Genomic DNA, 18,998 nt, shown 5'->3' on the forward strand with positions numbered 1-18,998 from the left:
ACACGCACACGCACACGCACACACAGCAGAGCCGCTTCCGTCTGGTGTGCCAGAGCTTTTCTGACATGCAGGAGACAACAGAGAGAGAGTGTTTTAGGTTAAAAGATAATAGCTGTCACATGCAAACCAGTGGGCACACAGAACAAACACGCACACCCACGCACGTACATACAGTATATCCAAACACGCCACGCCATGTTCCCCTCTCGGTATGAAGGTCTGCTGTTTGTTTGTGGTTCTGTGGTTGGTATGGTATTTGACTGTTTGCTATTTGGCTTTGGTCCACAGTGTATTGACAGGGCTCTGAGCCCCAGCGTGTTAGAACAAAGTTAAACAGAGTATCAGTGTTAATACATTCAGTCTGATAGAAAGAGCAACTACTCAGGGCCACAGAGAAGAGGAAAGGACTGGTATGACCCAGACTGATTTCTAATGAAAGTAACCGTCCAGATCTGAGTTTGTTGATTCTGCTTGTGTGTTTTGCCATTCTCCTCCTCTGAGGAAACATTTATAGATTGTTCACATCTAGTTAGTAAATTAAGGTAGAAGACCAACAACAACAACAAAAAAAAACTCAGCCTGAGAAGGAAATGTGTTTGTACGTACATGCTTGCAAGCGGGCGAGCGTGCAGTGCAGTGTGCAGTGTGCAGTGTGCGCGTATGCGTGCATATGTCTGTGTATTTGTTATTGCGTGGTAGCAGATCTGGCACAGGCTGTGTTCTGTCTGCTGCTGTTGCTATTTCAGCGTCGTGGCCTGTCTCAGCCAGTTCCTGCATTGCCTTCATCCCCCCCCCCCCTCTCTCTCTCTCTCTCTCTCTCTCTCTCTCTCTCTCTCTCTCTCTCTCCCTCTCTCTCTCTCTCTGTCTCTCGAGGTAGAGGACATATAGAGGAACTGAGGGTCAGTGGAGAGGAAGCTGGAGGTGTGGCTGGCTAACAGAGCACATGAGAGATAAAACTGCCCTACCCAAGCTTGCATAACCCCTCTCTGTCTCCCCCTCTTTCTCTCTTCTTTTCTCCCCCTCTTGCCTAATGCCAGTCAAATGGAGTGATTGACTGAAACTGATGGTAGCCAAAATGGATCCAGCATTACTGAAATCTCTCTTTGTCCCTTTCTGTCTGTCTGTCTCTCTCTCCTTCTCTACTCTGTTTCATTCAGGTCAGTTCCCAAAACAAGACTGAAGTCCTTTGATATAGGCTGTTGCTCTGGAGGCTTGGTGTTTCCTCTCCATGTGGTGACCACATGTGTGCAGTTTGCCTGAAAGAAAGAAAGAAAAAAAGAAAAGGAAAGAAAGACAGAAAGAAAGAAAGAAAGAAAGAAAGAAAGAAAGAAAGAAAGAAAGAAAGAAAGAAAGAAAGAAAGAGTCTAAGTGCAGTTCTTGTATATATTTTTTTTTATTCCAGCACCTGGGTCAGTTAGTTAGTTGGTCTCTCTTTTTTTTTTTCAAAATAAAAGAAGGCATGTTCTTCAATTTCAACCAAACTCATGACACAGTTACCACCTTTGTCTGTTGTTTGTTGTTGGAAACATGTCTTGAATAGTGCATATTTGACATTAGTAAAGGGGTTCATGTGGGGCTACAATCAGCCGGAGAAAACTCAAGCAAAAAGAAGATATTGGAAGGTTATATTTGCCTGGTTAGAGAAGCTGTCACTGTGTAAGTGTATGCCCAGCTGACTGCACTTCTGGAGGAGGAGGAGTGCTTAGTGGGAAACTGTGTCAAGGCCCTCCTACGTCCTCCAATTACCAAACCACATTTCATCAAGCCATTGTGTGTGTGAGAAAAATAACAGAGAAAGAGATAAAGAGAGAGAGACGGATGGACGGACGGACTGGGGGGGGGGGGTGTTCTCTTCTCCTCACAGAGTCTTTTTTCTTTTTTTTTTCACAGAGCATGTGGAATCTCTAAATTTGATTTAACAGTACTGAGACATCTGTCACTGTTCCCTAAGTGTGTTTTGGAAATACCTCTCCTTTTCTCTCTTTCTCTCTCTCTCCCTCTCTGTCTTTTGCTTTCTTTTGGTTCTTCTTGATATGAACTGTTTAACTTCTCTAGAGCAAAGTGGAGTGTCATAAGACCCTCTGTGTCATTCTGAAGGGGCTCACCCACATTCTGGTTTAGTATAAAGCACAGACTGATGGATTGAACACAAAGTGGTCTGAGGTCCAGGTCCAGTTTATGTTATGCTGAAGCACCGGGGCCGAGAGCTTAGGACCACCCGTGTGAGGACCCTTCAGTTTCTCACTGTCTACCACACTCGTCTGGCCCTTGACAGGAATATACACTCTCTTGGACAGAAACACACAAACTCACACAGACATCCTATTCTACTCTAAACCTCCTTTGTGTGTGAAGTGTATGTTAGGGAAAAAGACAGGGGCAGTGAGAAATCTTAATATAGATACTAGTACTTAGTAATTAGTAACTAGTAATCAGAACCAGAGGAAGATCTAATTCTGCAATTCTAATTCAATCAAGATATAAAACACAGGCTTGACTCAGATCTGTCATTAGTTTAAGAAAAAGGGAGATGAGAGGGATATTTGACCTGAAAGAGTGGGGATAAAGCTACTTTTATCACAGGCATCATGTGGAGTCACTGGGGAACAGGAGGTGAAAGTGGAAACTGGAGCTGAGGACTTGTGGCAGGGATTTGCTGAGTGAATAGATTGTCTTCCTCCAGGCTGTTTGGTCTCAAAGGTTTATCCGCTCCCAAGGTTTTACCCTTACAGCACACCAGAGCTCCGCACGCAGCTGTTGGAGCGGCTAGAGACCAGCTCTCAGTAATAGTAGGGGAGTGGGCTCCAGCATTCACTTCATACAACACAAGGCTGACGTGGCACCTTGCTCCTGCTCCACACAAGACGCTGGGATATCAAACGCACATTTGCTTCTGGGATTTTTTGTAATGGTATTTATTGACATATTATTGGAACTATGAGGACAGAAACATTTCTACAGATTTTTATTTGAACCCTGTAGCACCAAAGGAATGTTGTCAGCTTCACTAGAGCATAGACTGTAAGTTTAGACTGTAGGGTTTTTTTTTTCTTTTCTTCCTCCCTTCCTGCATCTGTCCACCTTAACCTCCTTAGCAGGAGGTTAAACCTCGTGAGAGGAGTGAAGGAAGAGCGGATAGTGTCTCTTTTCACAGCGTGACCCTTTACTGGACCACTCATTTGTTACGTCGAAAAGAGCCCCAACCAAGACAAGGGAAAGGGGCTTATTCTGCAGAGAGCTATAGAAGAGTAGAACTGCTCTTTACTCATCACTGCAGACACTGTAGAGCTGTGTGGAGTTATGATGTGGAAGAATGTGTTGCTGCTGGGTTGGTTAGAGAGAGAGAGAGCGAAGGGGTGGAGAGAGCAAGAGAGAGAGAGAATGCTCACTGTCTGCATCCACAGGTGTCTGTCCTGTCATGACACAGTCTAAGGAATCCATATCCCATATTGAGGGGGTGAGGGGTTGTCACGTAAGCATAGTTTGTCTGGAAGATGTGCAGGTGTCTGCTGTATGTGAGTGTGTGTGTGTGTGTGTATGAGTGTGATATTGCATACTACTGTCTCAGGCCTCAGGCTAGAAATTTTAACTGCATGAGTTATGGGACATGTAGAAAACTTTTGGGAGAAAATATGCCATTAAGTACCATTTCTTGATCTACAAATATGTAATAATAAATAATTATTTTTTGTAATGATACGATTTCTTTCACCAAACATCTCTTCGACACTTTCTCTGGTATTTTACTTCACAATTGGTTCTCTTCAGCATTAACTAGGCTTGCACAGGCAAGGACAGATCGTTAAATACCTATTGTAATTTTCTCACCAAAAATAATAGCTTTCCAGTTTATCTCCGATCTTTCTGCCAGAGGTGCTGTTGTTTAAACATCAGAGGTCAAAAGTCAATTTGCCCCTTCCTGTCTGTGATGGATATCCTGATCAAGGATGGAGGAGAGGAATTAAATTGTCGACAGCCCCTGGAGATGAGCATGTTTCACACTCATTGACCAATTTCCCTTCACAATTACTCAGAATATCAAACTCACCAAGGGGGGGGGGGGGGGGGGGGGGGTCTCTGGTTTTAACTCCTTTCATTTGGTCTCAGAGACTTGTCTGTGTTCATGTGGAGCATGTGTACTGGAATGCTGTGGAAGCCTGGTTGTCTAGTGCTGTTGGTTTGAACATGCCGAGACTCGCATACTCAGATGTGACAGATGCCGTGTGGTAAGCTCACTGCTCCTTGCTCGAGGATATGTATGTGTGTCTGGCTTTGATTAACAAGATGTGCGCATTGGGCAGGGCTGGTGAATGTCTGCTCTAACTTTCACCGCTGTCCTGAGCTCAGAATTTTCTCCTGTGACCTTCCTCACAAACACCTCTAGCCATTAGACTAATTTACGAACGTTTCGTCAACATGGCTTGTGACGTGTTAAATTCTGCTGAGTTAAAATCATTGTTGAGTGTCCTTAATGAACCATTGTGTGAGTATCTGTAAAATAGCATTTGTCTGCTAACCGAAACATAAAAATACAATTTTGGAAGAAGTTTAAATATTATTTATTTATTGTTGAATATTATTTATTTATTTCTCATTTCTAATTAGGTTTATTCCAAATATCTACATTTTAATGATTTGTTTCTGGCACAACTCAAGATAAAAAAAATCCCTTCATTATGAGTAAATGATATTGAGAAGAGGCCAACTCAGAAGGACAACCCACTCTCCTCTGTAATTTCGGGAAGAGTTATAAAGGCTGCTATAATCTGCACTGTTCAGAACAGTGCAGATTATTTTTTAACGATTTTAATGATTCATGTTTTCATCTCACCCATTAGACCCATTCTTTTATGAGAAGACTTTTGCAGCGATGGAGAGTCTATCTCCGTGGGTAGATAAAGGGGCAGGAGAAAGTACATCCACAAAGTTAAGGAACTTTTGGAACAACAAGGTTAAGTGTTTAATGCTGTTCATTGTTTCATATCTAAATCATTGTTCTTCCACTTCTTACAGACTTGGCCCTGACTGTTATTAGGCAGACTCTTAAATAAGTGTGACAGATGAGCCAGACTCAACAGCGTGTGGTCTTTGGCTAAAGTTTCCTGGTGCTGATGTGATTGTTATTGTGGAAAGCGTGGGCCTGTGGACTCTCCCCGCAGACTACAGCTGTGCCGGAGCTTCCTGTCCGATCCCTGCGCGCGTGCCCCGTATCCAGTTCTCCTTATCAGTCACCCTGAGCTATAAACACATCTTCTCTCCACATGGCTCCATTCAACAGGTTGTCTCAGTGTGTGTGTGTGCGTGCGTGTGCGTGTGTGTGCGTGTGCGCGCGTGTGCGCGTGTGTGCGGGTGTGTGTATGCATGTAGGTATGTGTGTATGTGTGACATCCACAGTCTGCATCTACAGTATGGGCATCAGCAGCCCAGTTGCAAGCAGATGCTTCATGATACACACAGAAAGGATTTCTAACTATTTCCAGTGCTTCCAAACTACATTCATTCTGATTGTTACAAATGGGAATTCCTTATATGTGTGTAGCACTGAGCATTAAGGTAGTACATTCCCACAAAGATTCACATTTAGACAAGTCTTTGGTCACTCTTTTTGTGGAAGAATGCTTTATATTTTGTCATGGTATCAGCTTTACAGTGACAAGTGAACACTATGTCATTTAAAGGAGTAGTTAACAAAAGGACAGCTTAAAGGAATCAGTCCTGTGAGTCTTAGCACTGGACTTGACGCTGGCACTGGCCCTCCTCTGAAGCACTCAGAGAAAGTGCTCTTTTGTTGGACCAAGGAGACAGACGTCTCCCTGTCTGGCCAAACCATGCCACAGCAAAGCCCCAAACCTGATTGGTGGATTTGTTGCAAAGCAGAAAATTACATTACTACTCAAAATATGCTCTTTTTTTTTTTTTTTGCTTGAATATGCATGTATACACTTAAAATGATTGACTTTAATGTAATTTAAACTTAAATTTAAGATATTGATACAGGTTTACTCCTGGATGCCAACTACTGAATTAGACTCTGCGCTATGAGAAGTTCCAAAGTTCAGAGAGGTCCTCCAACTTAAACAGAAGTTAAGGAAATTGTTTATTACTCCTGCGTTGTTTTAGGTACGGATGACGCATTCTCTGTCTCCTCAGGCAAGAGCATTGAAGTGTATGTTTTCTAGTCAAGGGGCCCTCACACACTGATAGGCAGAACCACATGGCTTGAGCATTGGTCTCCTACCTGTTTCATAATCGTCTGTTCTAGTTCTGTCCCAGCACTCTACTAATCTGTGGCTAAGGTTAAGGTAGCTCTAGCTCTACCCTAGATCCTCTTTGAACTAATAGAAGGCTATTTAGTAAGAGAAGCAAGTCTCAGGACTCAAAACACCACGGTTTCCTCTGCTTGCTGAGTCTACTGTCTGCTACTCACTACACATTCCACACAGAGAGATGTATGAGTGGATGGAGTAAACATTCACTGCTCAGGCCTGAATCTCACGGCTGTAGCCAGAGCCGAGCTCCAACATTAGGACTGATGGAGGACCTCGGCGGGCCGGCCGCTGGAGATCAACAGCTGGTCATGACTCAAGTCAAATATGATATTAAAGATGCTTCTGTGAGGTGCCATAAAGATTCCATTAGCGTCCGTAGGACTACTGAAAAAGTAAACAGAGGTGTTGAATGTGTTTTATTTAATGTGTTTCCAACTTGTTTTATTTTTGGAAAATTAATCTGTTTGCCATGTATAAATGTTTAAGAGATTTATTGGATTACTGAGATTTAAAAGTCTGTTTCTAAATGGAAAAAAAAAAAAAAATCCCTTTCCAGAAGGAGCTCCTGTCTCCTGCTCTCCAACTCTCCCTTTCTCTCCACACAGCTCCACCTATGCTGTGGCTTTCCTCTAATACAACACCAAGAGTCTGTCTGGGTATGGTTTGGAGAGAATGTGTGTTTGTGTGCCAGTGTGCATGCTTTGTAGTAACTCTGTGCCAGTGGCTACGTGTGTGTGTGTCTGTGGGGGGGGAGAGAGAGAGAGAGAGAAAGAGAGAGAGAGAGAGAGAGGGAGAGAGGGAAAGGGAGATTGCATGAGCATCCTCTCATTTCTCTGTAGTGTTTCTGTTATCTTGTGTATTTTTTCCAATATGAGGCCTTGGCTTACTGAGTGCTAACCGGGCTGTCTTTTCACATCCTGCACATCCTGTCCATTTTATCATTCAGTTTCTACTCTGTCCACATCACTGATCAGTCTATGTACAATGGTCATTGTTCTCAACCTCTCTGAGGCACAAAGACAGAGAAAGAAAGAAAGAAAGAAAGAAAGAAAGAAAGAAAGAAAGAAAGAAAGAAAGAAAGAAAAAGAAAAAAAAGAAAGAACGAAAGAAAAAAACTTTTCTGGTGCTGTGGCTGTACTCCACACTATGCTGAGCATGACCTAAGCTGTATATTGATAAAAAGAATGGCGTTTAAGCATAGAGTAGAGCCGTCTGGGGATTTTAATGTCCTGTGAAAGCCTAGACCCTCTGCACCACCCGCAGAAAGGCAGCAGCTTGTCAGGGTGGGGTTGGTGGAGAGGACAAAGAGTGTCTTGTTTTTTTCTTTCTTCTTTTTTCTTTTTTGGGGGGGCTCTGGTCCTGTTGGGTCCTGGAGGCTCGGTGTGGGAATGTGCCGTCTGTCTCCCCTGGCTATGGAGCTGGAGGAATGCTGATGTTTGCTGAGCAGAGAGGGCCACAGGGACTGTCCAAACACACACTCTGTTTGCCAACTGGGAGCATATTACTGTCTCTGTGGGCACTGAATGGGCCTGTTGTGTGGAGGGAGGGGAGGGGAGAGGAGATTGGGGTGGGGGGGGGGGGGGGGTGGATCAGGCACAGAGGGTGGGGGAGTGCTAAGATTGAAAAGATAACAGAGCTAAATGCCAGTGCCCTCTGGAGTTCCCCTGGAAGCGTTACAGCCACATACAGTCAGCTACAACCCCCCCCCCCCCCCCCCCCCCCCACTGTGCGCACACACACACACACAGAAAACACCCCATCCCAGCATCAAGCCAACTAATCAGTTCACCCCCCCCCCCCCTTTACATTCTCCATCCTCTGTCCTGCAGACAAACATACAGATTCTGTATTTAGACAGTGATAAGCAGACTGTGCGGCCTTGAGGATGTACGTGTTTTGTATGTTTGTGTACACACATGCATGTACAGGTGTGTTTGTCAGTGGGCAAGGTGCAGAAAGTGCTGACGTTGCGTGCATTGTCAGAACGCTCACTGGCCTGACAAAAGGGTTATGCGATGTGTGGGCCACACAGAAGAGAGCCCTTGTGGTACATTCCTCTGAAGATTTAGGGTCAGACCCTCTTGACCCCGCTCTCAAAAGCCCATCACACCCTTCTTTAACTCCCTGTTTCTTTGAATGAGAATGCATCTCTCTCTCCCCAGAGCTCTAAGTCGAAAGCATCTGTATTCTAGACCATTCTCAGGCCCTAGCTCCCCACTCTATACTAAATGCAACACAATAAATTATTTTGTTTTATAGGAACTTACTTGCAGATAAAGGTCAAGTCTGACACTTTTGAAATGCCAGACTTTCACAACGATGTGGCAGATTCTGATCTTATAAAGAGTCATATTAGGACAAAGTGAAGCACCTCAGGTTTTCTGTACTGAGTTAGAACAACAACAGTGTTTCATAAATCATGGAGTTTTAATTTTTTCCAGACAGTGTATCTGGGCTTCAAGGCTTTTATTCTCACTGTCAGATGCTACAAATCCACATCTTAGACAGATGATGAAAAGTCTAAGTGGCTTTTAGATGTTTTAGAGCTCTATTTCTTCACTAGCAGTTGCCGTGCCACTGACTCGTCATAGGGCAGTGTGTGTGCTGAAAGCCTTTGGGCTGTTTACCATGGACTAAATGGATATTTGCGGTATTAGACAGAGATGTTGCATGACTTTTTACCAAAGCTGTCCACTGTTGTGTTTACATCTGTCTCATCTGGACCTTCTCTTTGCGACCCCTGTGTGTATGTGTCTGTGTGTGCGTGCGTGCGTGCGTGTGAGTGTGTGTGTGAGTGTGTGTGTGAGTGTGTGTGTGTGCGTGTGCTTGTGCCGCAGAGGAAGCTTGAGTGAGAAAAACCTCTTTTGTGCAACCAGCACACCATCCAGCTATGCAGCAGGGACAGCAACAGTAGGCAGGACTCACCTTCACTTCCAGTCTTCTAATGTCCCATGTAAACTGATGGCCACTCCTTTTCTCTCACAGGAGTTAACTTATTTCCACTGTGGAGGAAAGAAGAAATGAATAATAGATTTGCAGTGAAAGGGATGGGCCTCTCTCTCTCTCTCTCTCTCTATCTCTGTCCTCCTGCTGGGCACTCATATGATAGGTATAATCGTATGGTGTGTTATACAGTTCCCTCTCTTTGCAGATGCTTTTACCGGATTGAATCTATTTTGCTGATATTATCCACACAGTCACTGCTTCTCTAAGACAATAACAGAGCAGACACTGTCCAATGGCAACATACTCCCTTTCTCAGATGCTATTTGACATTACCATTTTGGGTTCAGTTCTCATCCAAGCCCAAGGATAAAAAAGACTAGGATCAGCATGATTTTCATTTTTCCACAAGTATTTGCCCAATCCTGCCTTCATAAAGGGACAGTGCCATGTGCCTGTGGCTCAGAAAGAGAGAAAATTATATTATTTATTTATTAGTTCAAGATGTTCATCTACTCACATATAAACACACACGCACACACGCACACACACACACACACACACTCACACAAAGGAGCCTCTGGGTCCCACTGAATCCCTCTCTAAGCCCACTCTTCCTCCTCCTCCTCTTACAGGAGCAGAAGTTGATGAGGCTGCATTTCAGCCCTGTCTGACTGTCCTCAGACTGTTTTTCATCTCTACATGTTAATCTATTTCTCTCATTTATCTTTTCAGATTCTAGACGTTTTGTACATCGTGTATGTGTCTGTGTTCTCTAAGACCTTGATATTTCACCTGGTTTAGTGAGAAAGGTTAAACACACAGGGCACACTACCCCTCACACCCACTCATTCGACTTTGCTCTCTGTGTCGAGCTGTTTATGTTTACCGTTAGATACTAATGGGTTTACTCTATGAGCAAGGCCACCCGTCCTTATTGAGTAGTACACACACACACACACACACACACAAACACACACACACACACACATGCTTCCACACACACAAACACACATAGTCTTCCAGTAAAGACTCCACCTCCACTCTCTCCAGTCAACCCAAAAAAGGCCCTTTGAAGACTGCTGGAGTTTAGCAGTTAGCAGAGAAATCATTTCGTTCACACAACTGTGTCTGTCCCATCCCCCAAATATTTATCCAGCCTCATTAGTTTTGTTCATTTTCACTTCTAGTTATGGGGACCACCCATATTCTGACAGAACAGTTCTTTGATCTTTTTTTTTTTTTTTAAACACATATTTGTGGGGAAAAATCGTCATAAACTAGCTACACATAGTCAAAAAACATACAGAAAAAGTTTTTCTCACCACATAGCATCGGAAGTTGTCTGTTGGAACATATCTTCACATTATTGTCAACACTGCGACATCTGTTGAAATCACTTTACCTTGGAAGTCTGGTTCAGTCTCTGCTGTGTTTTGTGGCACGTTCATTGTCAGTAATGCAGGGGAAAAGGGAAAAGTGTATGCGATTGAGGAGTGAGTCTTAAATAACGTGGAGAAAGATTCATTTGGCCGCTGCGTTCTCTCTGTCCACAACAGTGATTTGTCTATGAAAAAGCGTGGCCCGGGCAGCTGGAATGTTACTTGAGGATATTACATAGTAACTCTGTTACTGCAAAGAGGGGGGGGGGGGGGGGGGGGGGGGGGGGGGGGGTTGTGCCTTTTGCAGTTAATGAAGCATCAACTGTAGAATTCATTATGGCCCATCCTATGATTTATACTGGCCAGTGCAACCCAGACTTGACTCCTGCCGTCTCTGGGGGAGCAAATGCATTTAGCAGGCCTAGACCTACACTACTGTAGGCCTCCATAACAGAGAGAGAGAGAGAGAGACAGAGAGTGAGAAATGGAAAAGTCAACAGTGGTGGCTGGTCGTTGATTGTAATACTGCTTATTTTTTCAGTTGATCTATAAATGGTCTGAATGAGATTGTGAGGGAGGCCGTGTGAAGAGGAGAGTGTGTCTGGTTAGTGTTAGTGTATTTCAAACAGATGCATTAACGCCACAGCCTTACAGTCTCTCAGCATTAGCCGCTGGAGAGGTTCACAGTAGGACGCCCGGTCAAGAATGGGGCCACGCTCAGTTAGTATCTGTGAATTTGCTGAGACAACAGCCGCAGCATTCGACAAGAGGGTAAAATTGTTCAGTTGTTTTTGAACAGAACGTAGAGCGCAACAGGAAAAAGAGAAAGAGATACATGTTGGAAAACCGTAGAAAAGTGTTTACTTACAGTAAAGCGTCGGCGTGGGGCTTCAGGAGGTGGAGGAGCTGCTCAGATGGGGATAACAGGGAGAAAGCTGCCAGCAGAGAGGCACATGATTTGTCATGCATGGCTATTCCATCAGGCAGGAGGGGAAAAGGGAAGAATAGAGAGGGAATGCTGGAGCATCGGTGGTGTTTGGCCATGCTGTATATCAGTCCTGATGAGTCGCACTCCAGAGGCCCAAATAGTTTCCACACGGTTATGGGCCTCTCTGTACAGGAGCCGACTGGCCTGCCGGTTTCATCACCCACAGAGTAAGGCAACCCCGCCAAGCTGATACAAAACTCTGGCACCTGGGCCTCAGTGTTTTTCCCCCCCTTCAGCTTACATTTGTGTCCGTTTTTCCTGAGAGATGAGGAAAAACTCTAAAGATAATCTCTCCTTTGACTGGATCAGACTCCATGATGAACTGCCTGAAGTTTGGCAGCAAAACATATGGCGGAGATAAGCCTTCTATGTGCCCTGCTCGATTGGATGTCAGTCAGTTTGATGTTGTATTGGTTGCTAAACCGTGGGGTAACAGTCAGAAATGTACCTGGGTTCACTATCTTAGTGCTTAACTGTAATCCTTGTTCCTGTAGAGGCCTATCTTCTGGAATCTGAAGAATCTCAACCAGCCGTCAGAACATGTCCATTTAAATCCAAACAATTTAAGAAGCATTTCCAGTTTGTGTATGCTTGTATACAAACATCCAAACTCAACAGAGGAGACTTGTCTTAGAGGCTCTGTATTTTTCTTGTCGGGGATTCTGTTTTTACATTCACTCCTGCCCTGGCACAATGCCGTTGTAACGTATGAGTGATTGGGAGTTTTGGTGTTGATTGGGGGGGGGTGGGGGTGGGGAGGTGACACTGAAAAGTTGCAAAAACAAATGCTATTGATGCATGGAATGTTTCTGTTGGCTGCAGTGAGCTCGCTGGACTATGTTTTAAGTGTTTGACAGTTGGCCTTTTCTCCTCCGCAGGGCCTGCCGAAGTTCCGATGATGTCACCCAATGGCTCCATTCCGCCCATCCATGTACCCCCTGGCTATATCTCCCAGGTTAGTGAGAGTGGCAGAGAGTCAGTGTATGGATGTGTGTGTGTAAATGAAGTAACTCGCACGTGTGTGTTTGTGTGTGTGTGTGTGTGTGTTTCTAATTTGGTTTTTTTTTATGTGACAAAAACAGAGGCAGTAGGAAAGAAAGGTAATGTTTTGATAGGTGCATTTAGCATTCCTGGTCAGTGTTTCAGTGTTAAGTGTAACCGTTGTATTTGTTACTGTCTAATGGATCCCTCATGGTGCTTGGATGGAACCTGATTATTCAGCACCGAAGATCTGGCCGCACGTATGTGTTTGTGTGTGTGTGTGTGTGTGTGTGTGTGTGTGAGCACATATGGTCCAGATTACCTGTGTGCTTGATCACTCCTCATTCACTTGTATCTCTGAAGGTAAAGGGATGTTCCCCAACTTTGTGGGTCACCAGTAAGACAGAGCACCCTTGTCTGGGTAATCTTTATCCTTTAGAGTGTAGGAGTTTGGGTGCAAAGTGTTTGTTTGTGTGTGTGCTCATTTTATGTGTGAATGTGTTACTGGTGTTGTGGTTAAAGCTTGAATCCATCTTCAAATAAAGCACTTTCCTTTTTCTCTGACTGGACTCCAGGGACTCTCCCTTCCTTAACTCTACTGAATGAGCCAAGAGATCTGGGGAGTATCCAAGTACGTGGTTTGGTGACTAACCCAGATAAGTTAACACAGAGTAAGTAGTAAACCTCCTAATAGAAGAGCCCTATGGCTTCATTCTCCTAGCAAAACAAAGCCATAGGGCTCTTCTAGTAGGAGGTTTACTACTTTGAGATAACTTAACCAGGTTAGTCACTCAACCATGTATTCGGAATACCCCCCTGCTGGATGCTCAGGTGCTTGATATATTAGACTACATAATACTGGCCCTGATTCATTACGTTTATGAAGTCATCAGTAGGTTCAAATTTAGGTATTGTGTTATTGGTATGAGGAAGTATCCATATGCCACTTTGTCCTACACCTAAATGTTGTTCTCAAGTTATGCCATATTAAAAAGATCAGTCCAGTTCATCCACTTATTTAAGAGGTGTTGCTCATTAATTGGACCTAAATTGTTGGTTTAAATCTGCAAAGAGATACTTCTTAACCTACCATCCCTACCACTGTCAGCCTTTATAACATATCCTCCTCTAGTCCACAAACACTTGTCTGGTTTATATTTAGACAGACTGACAATGAGATAATTGTTGATGCCAAGCATCAAGTACTAATCCAGGATAAGATTCCCTGTAGTTCTTTAACTTCGATCACTCTCTGAATGCGTGACCTAAATATCAAATAGTGTCTCAAGCAGAAAAAGAAAGAGAGATGTGGAACAGTGTTAGCAGGGGCCTGGGCCAGATGCCTGGTGTGCCCATTATGCCCAAGTAATAGTCTGGAGCAAAAGCAGAGTCATCATATCATTCAGCTGAGCAATAAGCCACCACTGGTTCTCTCTGTTTCAGTACCCTTTCACATACTTCCATTTGGCCTCTGCCCTTACGTTGTTATGGAAGAAAAAATAAATGATGTTTTGAATCATGTTTTCAGAGCAGCCACTGAATATATTCTTCATGAACCTCAGTTGAAAATGATTTTGTTTTCTGAGGGGAAGGTTGATGCTTCATGGTGCAATTTCCTGGCAAGGTCAAACAGCAAAAAAAACACAAACAGATAGAGTCCATGTTTACACACAAAAAAATTTCCTAACACTTCACCCACCACTGTACTCAGCTCTGAGTGGGAAAACAGAGATGGTGAAAGCGAGTTCAACCAAACCTTGTTTTTGACTCAACCTTGAATGACTAGTGTCCCTCCCTTCCTTCTCTGTAGAGGAGACTGCAAGCTCTAACCGTGTCTCTGCATTTGTGACTAATCAGACTAATTAGGCTAAGAGCAGGAAGCACAGTCACTCTTACGTTAACATGTTAATTGTCACAAGATCAACAACAGACAAGGCCCAGGGAGAGAGAGAGAAAGAGAGAGAGAGACGTCATGAAAGACAGAAGAAAAGGGAGAATGAGTGTAACATATACCAGAAATTCAAGAGAAACTGGTCTTCATCTTTCTTCTTCAAAAAAAAATCTTCTTGTAAAGTTCCCTCTGATGACCATGATGTGGTCCTCACACGAGTTGGCTGATACAGAGCAGCACTTCTGTGGAACTGATCTCATTCTCTCACAGGATCCAGCTGACAGTGATTGTCTCCTCATTTTCGTGTCATTGCTAGAAGCTTTAAGTTTCTTGTTTTGGGGAGGTAGGACCAAGAAGGGCTTATTTTATGTTCTGGCAAAGATTCACTCTTAAAGTCTCTTTTGTTGACAGCCTCCATCTTTACGTAGGGTGAATCTCATGTAAATAACAACACATGGCTCTAGCTACGGGTGGTAAAATAAGTTTAAAATTGAATCGGTGTTATGGCCAAAAGGAAGAGGAGAGGATAGGTGGAGGCTTTTGTTTATTTGCTCTTGAGTGCATTTAGTCTCTTCCCACCGTGGTCCGGGATCTGTGATATTCACTTGAGATATTACCATATAACCCAAACTCATACATATTCCTCTGACCAGATTGTTAATCCGATTCCTTTTGAGACAAAAATGACAAATTAGTGCCTTTCCATCTCCTTGAAAGTGCTGTGATCTTTTAGCAGGTCTGAACATGATCTAAGCCCTGATGATTAGCGCTGACATCCTCCAAGTGCTGCTCACTGCTGATTGATAGGGCTGTCAAAGATGCAGGGTCACCAGTTCAAACAGATGGTGTGGTTCTGTGGGTTCTTCCTAATATGAACATTCATTTTAGGTATCCGAAAGAATTTTACGGGGCTGTTAAAATTTCCCACCAAAACTGATCATTGTGTCTTTTGTGGATAATGGAGTGGAAAGGATTTCCTCATTTTGATATATGTCCTCTGTTCTCTTACCCTCCCCTTCCTTCCTGCTTTGTATTCTCCCTCATCACACTTTCTCTTCCTATCTTTTCTTCTTGTCCTCTCCTTCTCCTTCCTTTTCTTTGTTTTGCTCCTCCGTTCGTACTTCTCATACCACTCTCTTGTCATAGGTGTTGGAGGACAACACAGGGGTTCGACGGGTGGTGGTTACGCCTCAGTCTCCCGAGTGCTATCCTCCTAGCTACTCCCCGGCCATCTCCCCCACTCACCATTTACCCCCCTACATGGCCCATCCCCACTTCATCCCCAACTCCCACACAGCCTTCTACCCACCTGTCAGCCCAGGGGACATGCCCCCTCACCAGTACTACCAGCACCACCTCCCACCCATGTATAGTGAAGGTAAGAATCCCACTCGCCGCCAGAGAGGAAAACATGCAATCAACCACCCCATATAATAAGCTGAATAAGATTCAGGTCTGACTTCTCAGAACTGTTATGCTTACACACTCATATTCTCCCCTAATCATGAGTGTGATCGAACCAGATATGACCCCCTCCCTGTAATTATGTTTAATAATAATAAGACTAGCTGAATGAATGTATCTCTGTATGTGCAGAAATAATCCCTCTGTATGGAATGAACTACATTGGACGGGATGACCAGTACAAACCACAGCCCAAGAAGGTGAAGGACAGATTGGATCGGCAAAACCGCCTCAATAGCCCTCCTTCATCCATCTACAAGAGCAACATGGGCTGTAACAACATGTATAACGGCTACGGCAAGAGCCACGGCAGCATAGGGGGCAGCGAGGGCAGCAGTGGCGGAAGCCCCGGTACAAAGAAGACGGGCCGCGGAGCACGCAGCAGTCCCAGAACCAGCGAGCCAGACCTCCAGGGTGAGTCCGTTGTTCTTGACAAGCTTTGGACTCTTAATAACTTCTCTGAGGATCTGTGCCTTTGAAAGGGATGTAATTGTAATGATTCCCTCTCTTTTGGCCACTAAAATCTGTCTTTGAACAGAGAGCAAAGGGCTGATTGTCTCAGTATTAATGGGTTTTGTAGATGTTACTATGGTTTTCCCCTGTTATGGACATGTATTTTCATGAAGTTTAAGTTGTAATTGTCCATGAGTTTCAGCAGACATCTGTAGAACACATTCACCCTGCCTCCTTTTCTCTCTTTTCCCCTCATCTTCTGTTAAGCCATGAGAAGAAAAAAGGTGAGTGCAGTAGTAATTGTGGTGGATGGGCTCAGTTTGCGTTGGAAACTGCATAGTTTAAAATCGCCAAGGTGCTATCATTTTTCCAGCACCCACAATGTGGCCCTTGTTGTCCAGGTTGGGCCTCAACTGAAAGACGGCCTACAAACCTGTGCAGTCACGTTTTCCCGATGAAGGGGCCCTTTGAGTCTGCCCACGAATCCCACATGTGCCTTATCAAGCCCCCTGCAGTGACATTTTAACTGGTGCCTCATCTTGTCTCCCTTAAAATGTGATTCTCAGTACTTCAGAGGTTTTTCTCTCTTTTTTTCTTTCATTCTTTCTTTATTTCTTTCTTTTTATTTTGAAGATTTTTTTTCCACCACATCCCATTTTTGATACTATCACTCATTACTGGTATCCATAACGGCATGGAATTATTAAGCCACTTACCTGTTCTACAGAACCACCAAATGTTTGTGTCTAACTGGACAGACTTTTCTCCCTCATTTTTCTTCTCTGTGAAACCATAGCGCTGTAAATTTTGTCCATCACTTGAAATGTCACGGAGACCAGATGTGTCACAAAGCGATGAGAACTTATGATGACTTCTATGTTTGTTTGATCTTGGAGTGCTGCCCCTTAAATTTTACTCCTTCAAACACATTCTTTTTCCAGGTTTCAATTCTGTCAAATTCTCCGTTGTCCTTAAACTAGAGTATTTTCTATTGTATGCAGGTGTTTCACTATGCTCTGACATCATGGAAATAGCATGTTTTAAAGTGCCTGCAGAGCAAAGCATGTTGTCCAGGCTTCGATCAGTTCATGATCATCCGAGCGAATCTAACAAGCCAAACAGTAATTTTTTTCCCTATCCTTCCATATGGCGCTTAAATGTACACATGCACATACACACGCACATACATACTGAAGTGTATCCAGGATCAAAGACAGGGTCTGGACTCTGTCAGATCTTTTAAGAGACAGGACTATTCTTTCATAAAGTTAGACACTGGTCAGCTTGTAGAATTCAAAGTCACTCACTGTTTGTGTGAGAATTCATGTCACTGATCAGTTCTGAAGGTAGCTCTGTATGGTTTTATCCTGTGCTTTTTCATATCATACTCTTTCCTTGCCCCAAAGGAGCAGACAATATGAATCCATATGGATGAACTTTTCAGTGAAATACCCTGGGGTCATACACTGAGTGGTTTGGTCTTGAGCACTGCGGTGTTTTATCACTCCTGTGTGTGGTTGACCAAATAGATAATATGAATTTAAAAAAAAAAAAAAAAAAAAAAAATAAAAATGTATGTGTATATATGTGTATGTATGTATATATATATATATATGCATGCTTGATGCTGAAGGTCAGAAATCCACACTGCGGCACACCACTGCCATTACCAATCTCTGTCATGGTCATTAAAACAGGTGGAACTCCCCTTGGATCCTCTGGGTCTCCTTGTGCGTGTGCCTGAGGTGAAGCAGCAGAAAACAGATGGGTTCATCTTTTTTACTCTTGGCTTTGAGTGCTTCCTCCAATGGTGCAGTTTCACTCTGTCAGTGTAACTGAGAAGCAGCAGATGTTTTCTAGTCCTCTGTTCCTGGCTGAGCATCAGTGCAACAGTGGTACTGTGACGATATCTCATACTCACACACTATGTCCCTCTCAGAGTAGCAAGTGAGTCACTGGGTGGGCTACCTCCTGCCTTAGTGACTGTGCTTATTTTGTAGATAAGTACACTTTGCTTAACAAAGCCACATCATGGACCAATAATGCGAAATGATGCAAGTGTGGAAATCAAAGAGGATGGGAGGGTGATGTTGAGGTTTAGATGGTAATGTGACACCGTTTTTCCAGTCAGTTACAGCTACCCTTTAGATGGTTGAATGCTGTTTGTTGGAACGTGAACAGTTTGGCATGTCAGTTCCAGTACATGCAGGAGCTGGACTTGTCTCACCCCACCTCCCTAAACAGAGATCACCAAAGAAACGATTACCTCTTTCCACAACTTTTGGGTCTAGCTTAACACCAGGCCAAGAACAACATGCTTTCTGGGAAGGCACTACACAACACACAATCTGTGTTTGTTTCAGTGAAACTGAGGGTGATGTTTGAGTTGGATGACTGCATCCTCAGTAAGTTGTCCCAGTGTAAGGTAGGTGTCAGTAGAAGCATCTGTGTTGGATTTAATGGGATAATTCATGGTACGTAGGACATTAAGGCTTTGTTACATCTGACCTTCACTCACATTCACCCCTTTCTCCATGGCCTGTTTTTTCAAGATACCGAAAGTTCTTAGGTTGTGAATACTTGTCCTGATTGAACATTTGAACCTGTGGAAATGTCTTACTACATGT

General features: G+C 43.8%; 1 protein-coding gene across 1 annotated transcript in view; it reads left to right on the forward strand.

Annotated features, from left to right (window-relative positions):
* The window catches only part of fndc3ba (fibronectin type III domain containing 3Ba), a 98,808-nt gene that overhangs the window by 44,820 nt on the left and 34,990 nt on the right, over positions 1-18,998 (forward strand). The window contains exons 4-6 of the mRNA XM_030776075.1: positions 12,461-12,537; positions 15,601-15,832; positions 16,051-16,332. Coding sequence (XP_030631935.1) covers positions 12,461-12,537; positions 15,601-15,832; positions 16,051-16,332 — 591 coding nt within the window. The remainder of the gene's footprint in view (positions 1-12,460; positions 12,538-15,600; positions 15,833-16,050; positions 16,333-18,998) is intronic.

This window comes from Chanos chanos, chromosome 5 (assembly GCF_902362185.1).
Source record: "Chanos chanos chromosome 5, fChaCha1.1, whole genome shotgun sequence".
Taxonomy (NCBI): Eukaryota; Metazoa; Chordata; class Actinopteri; order Gonorynchiformes; family Chanidae; genus Chanos; species Chanos chanos.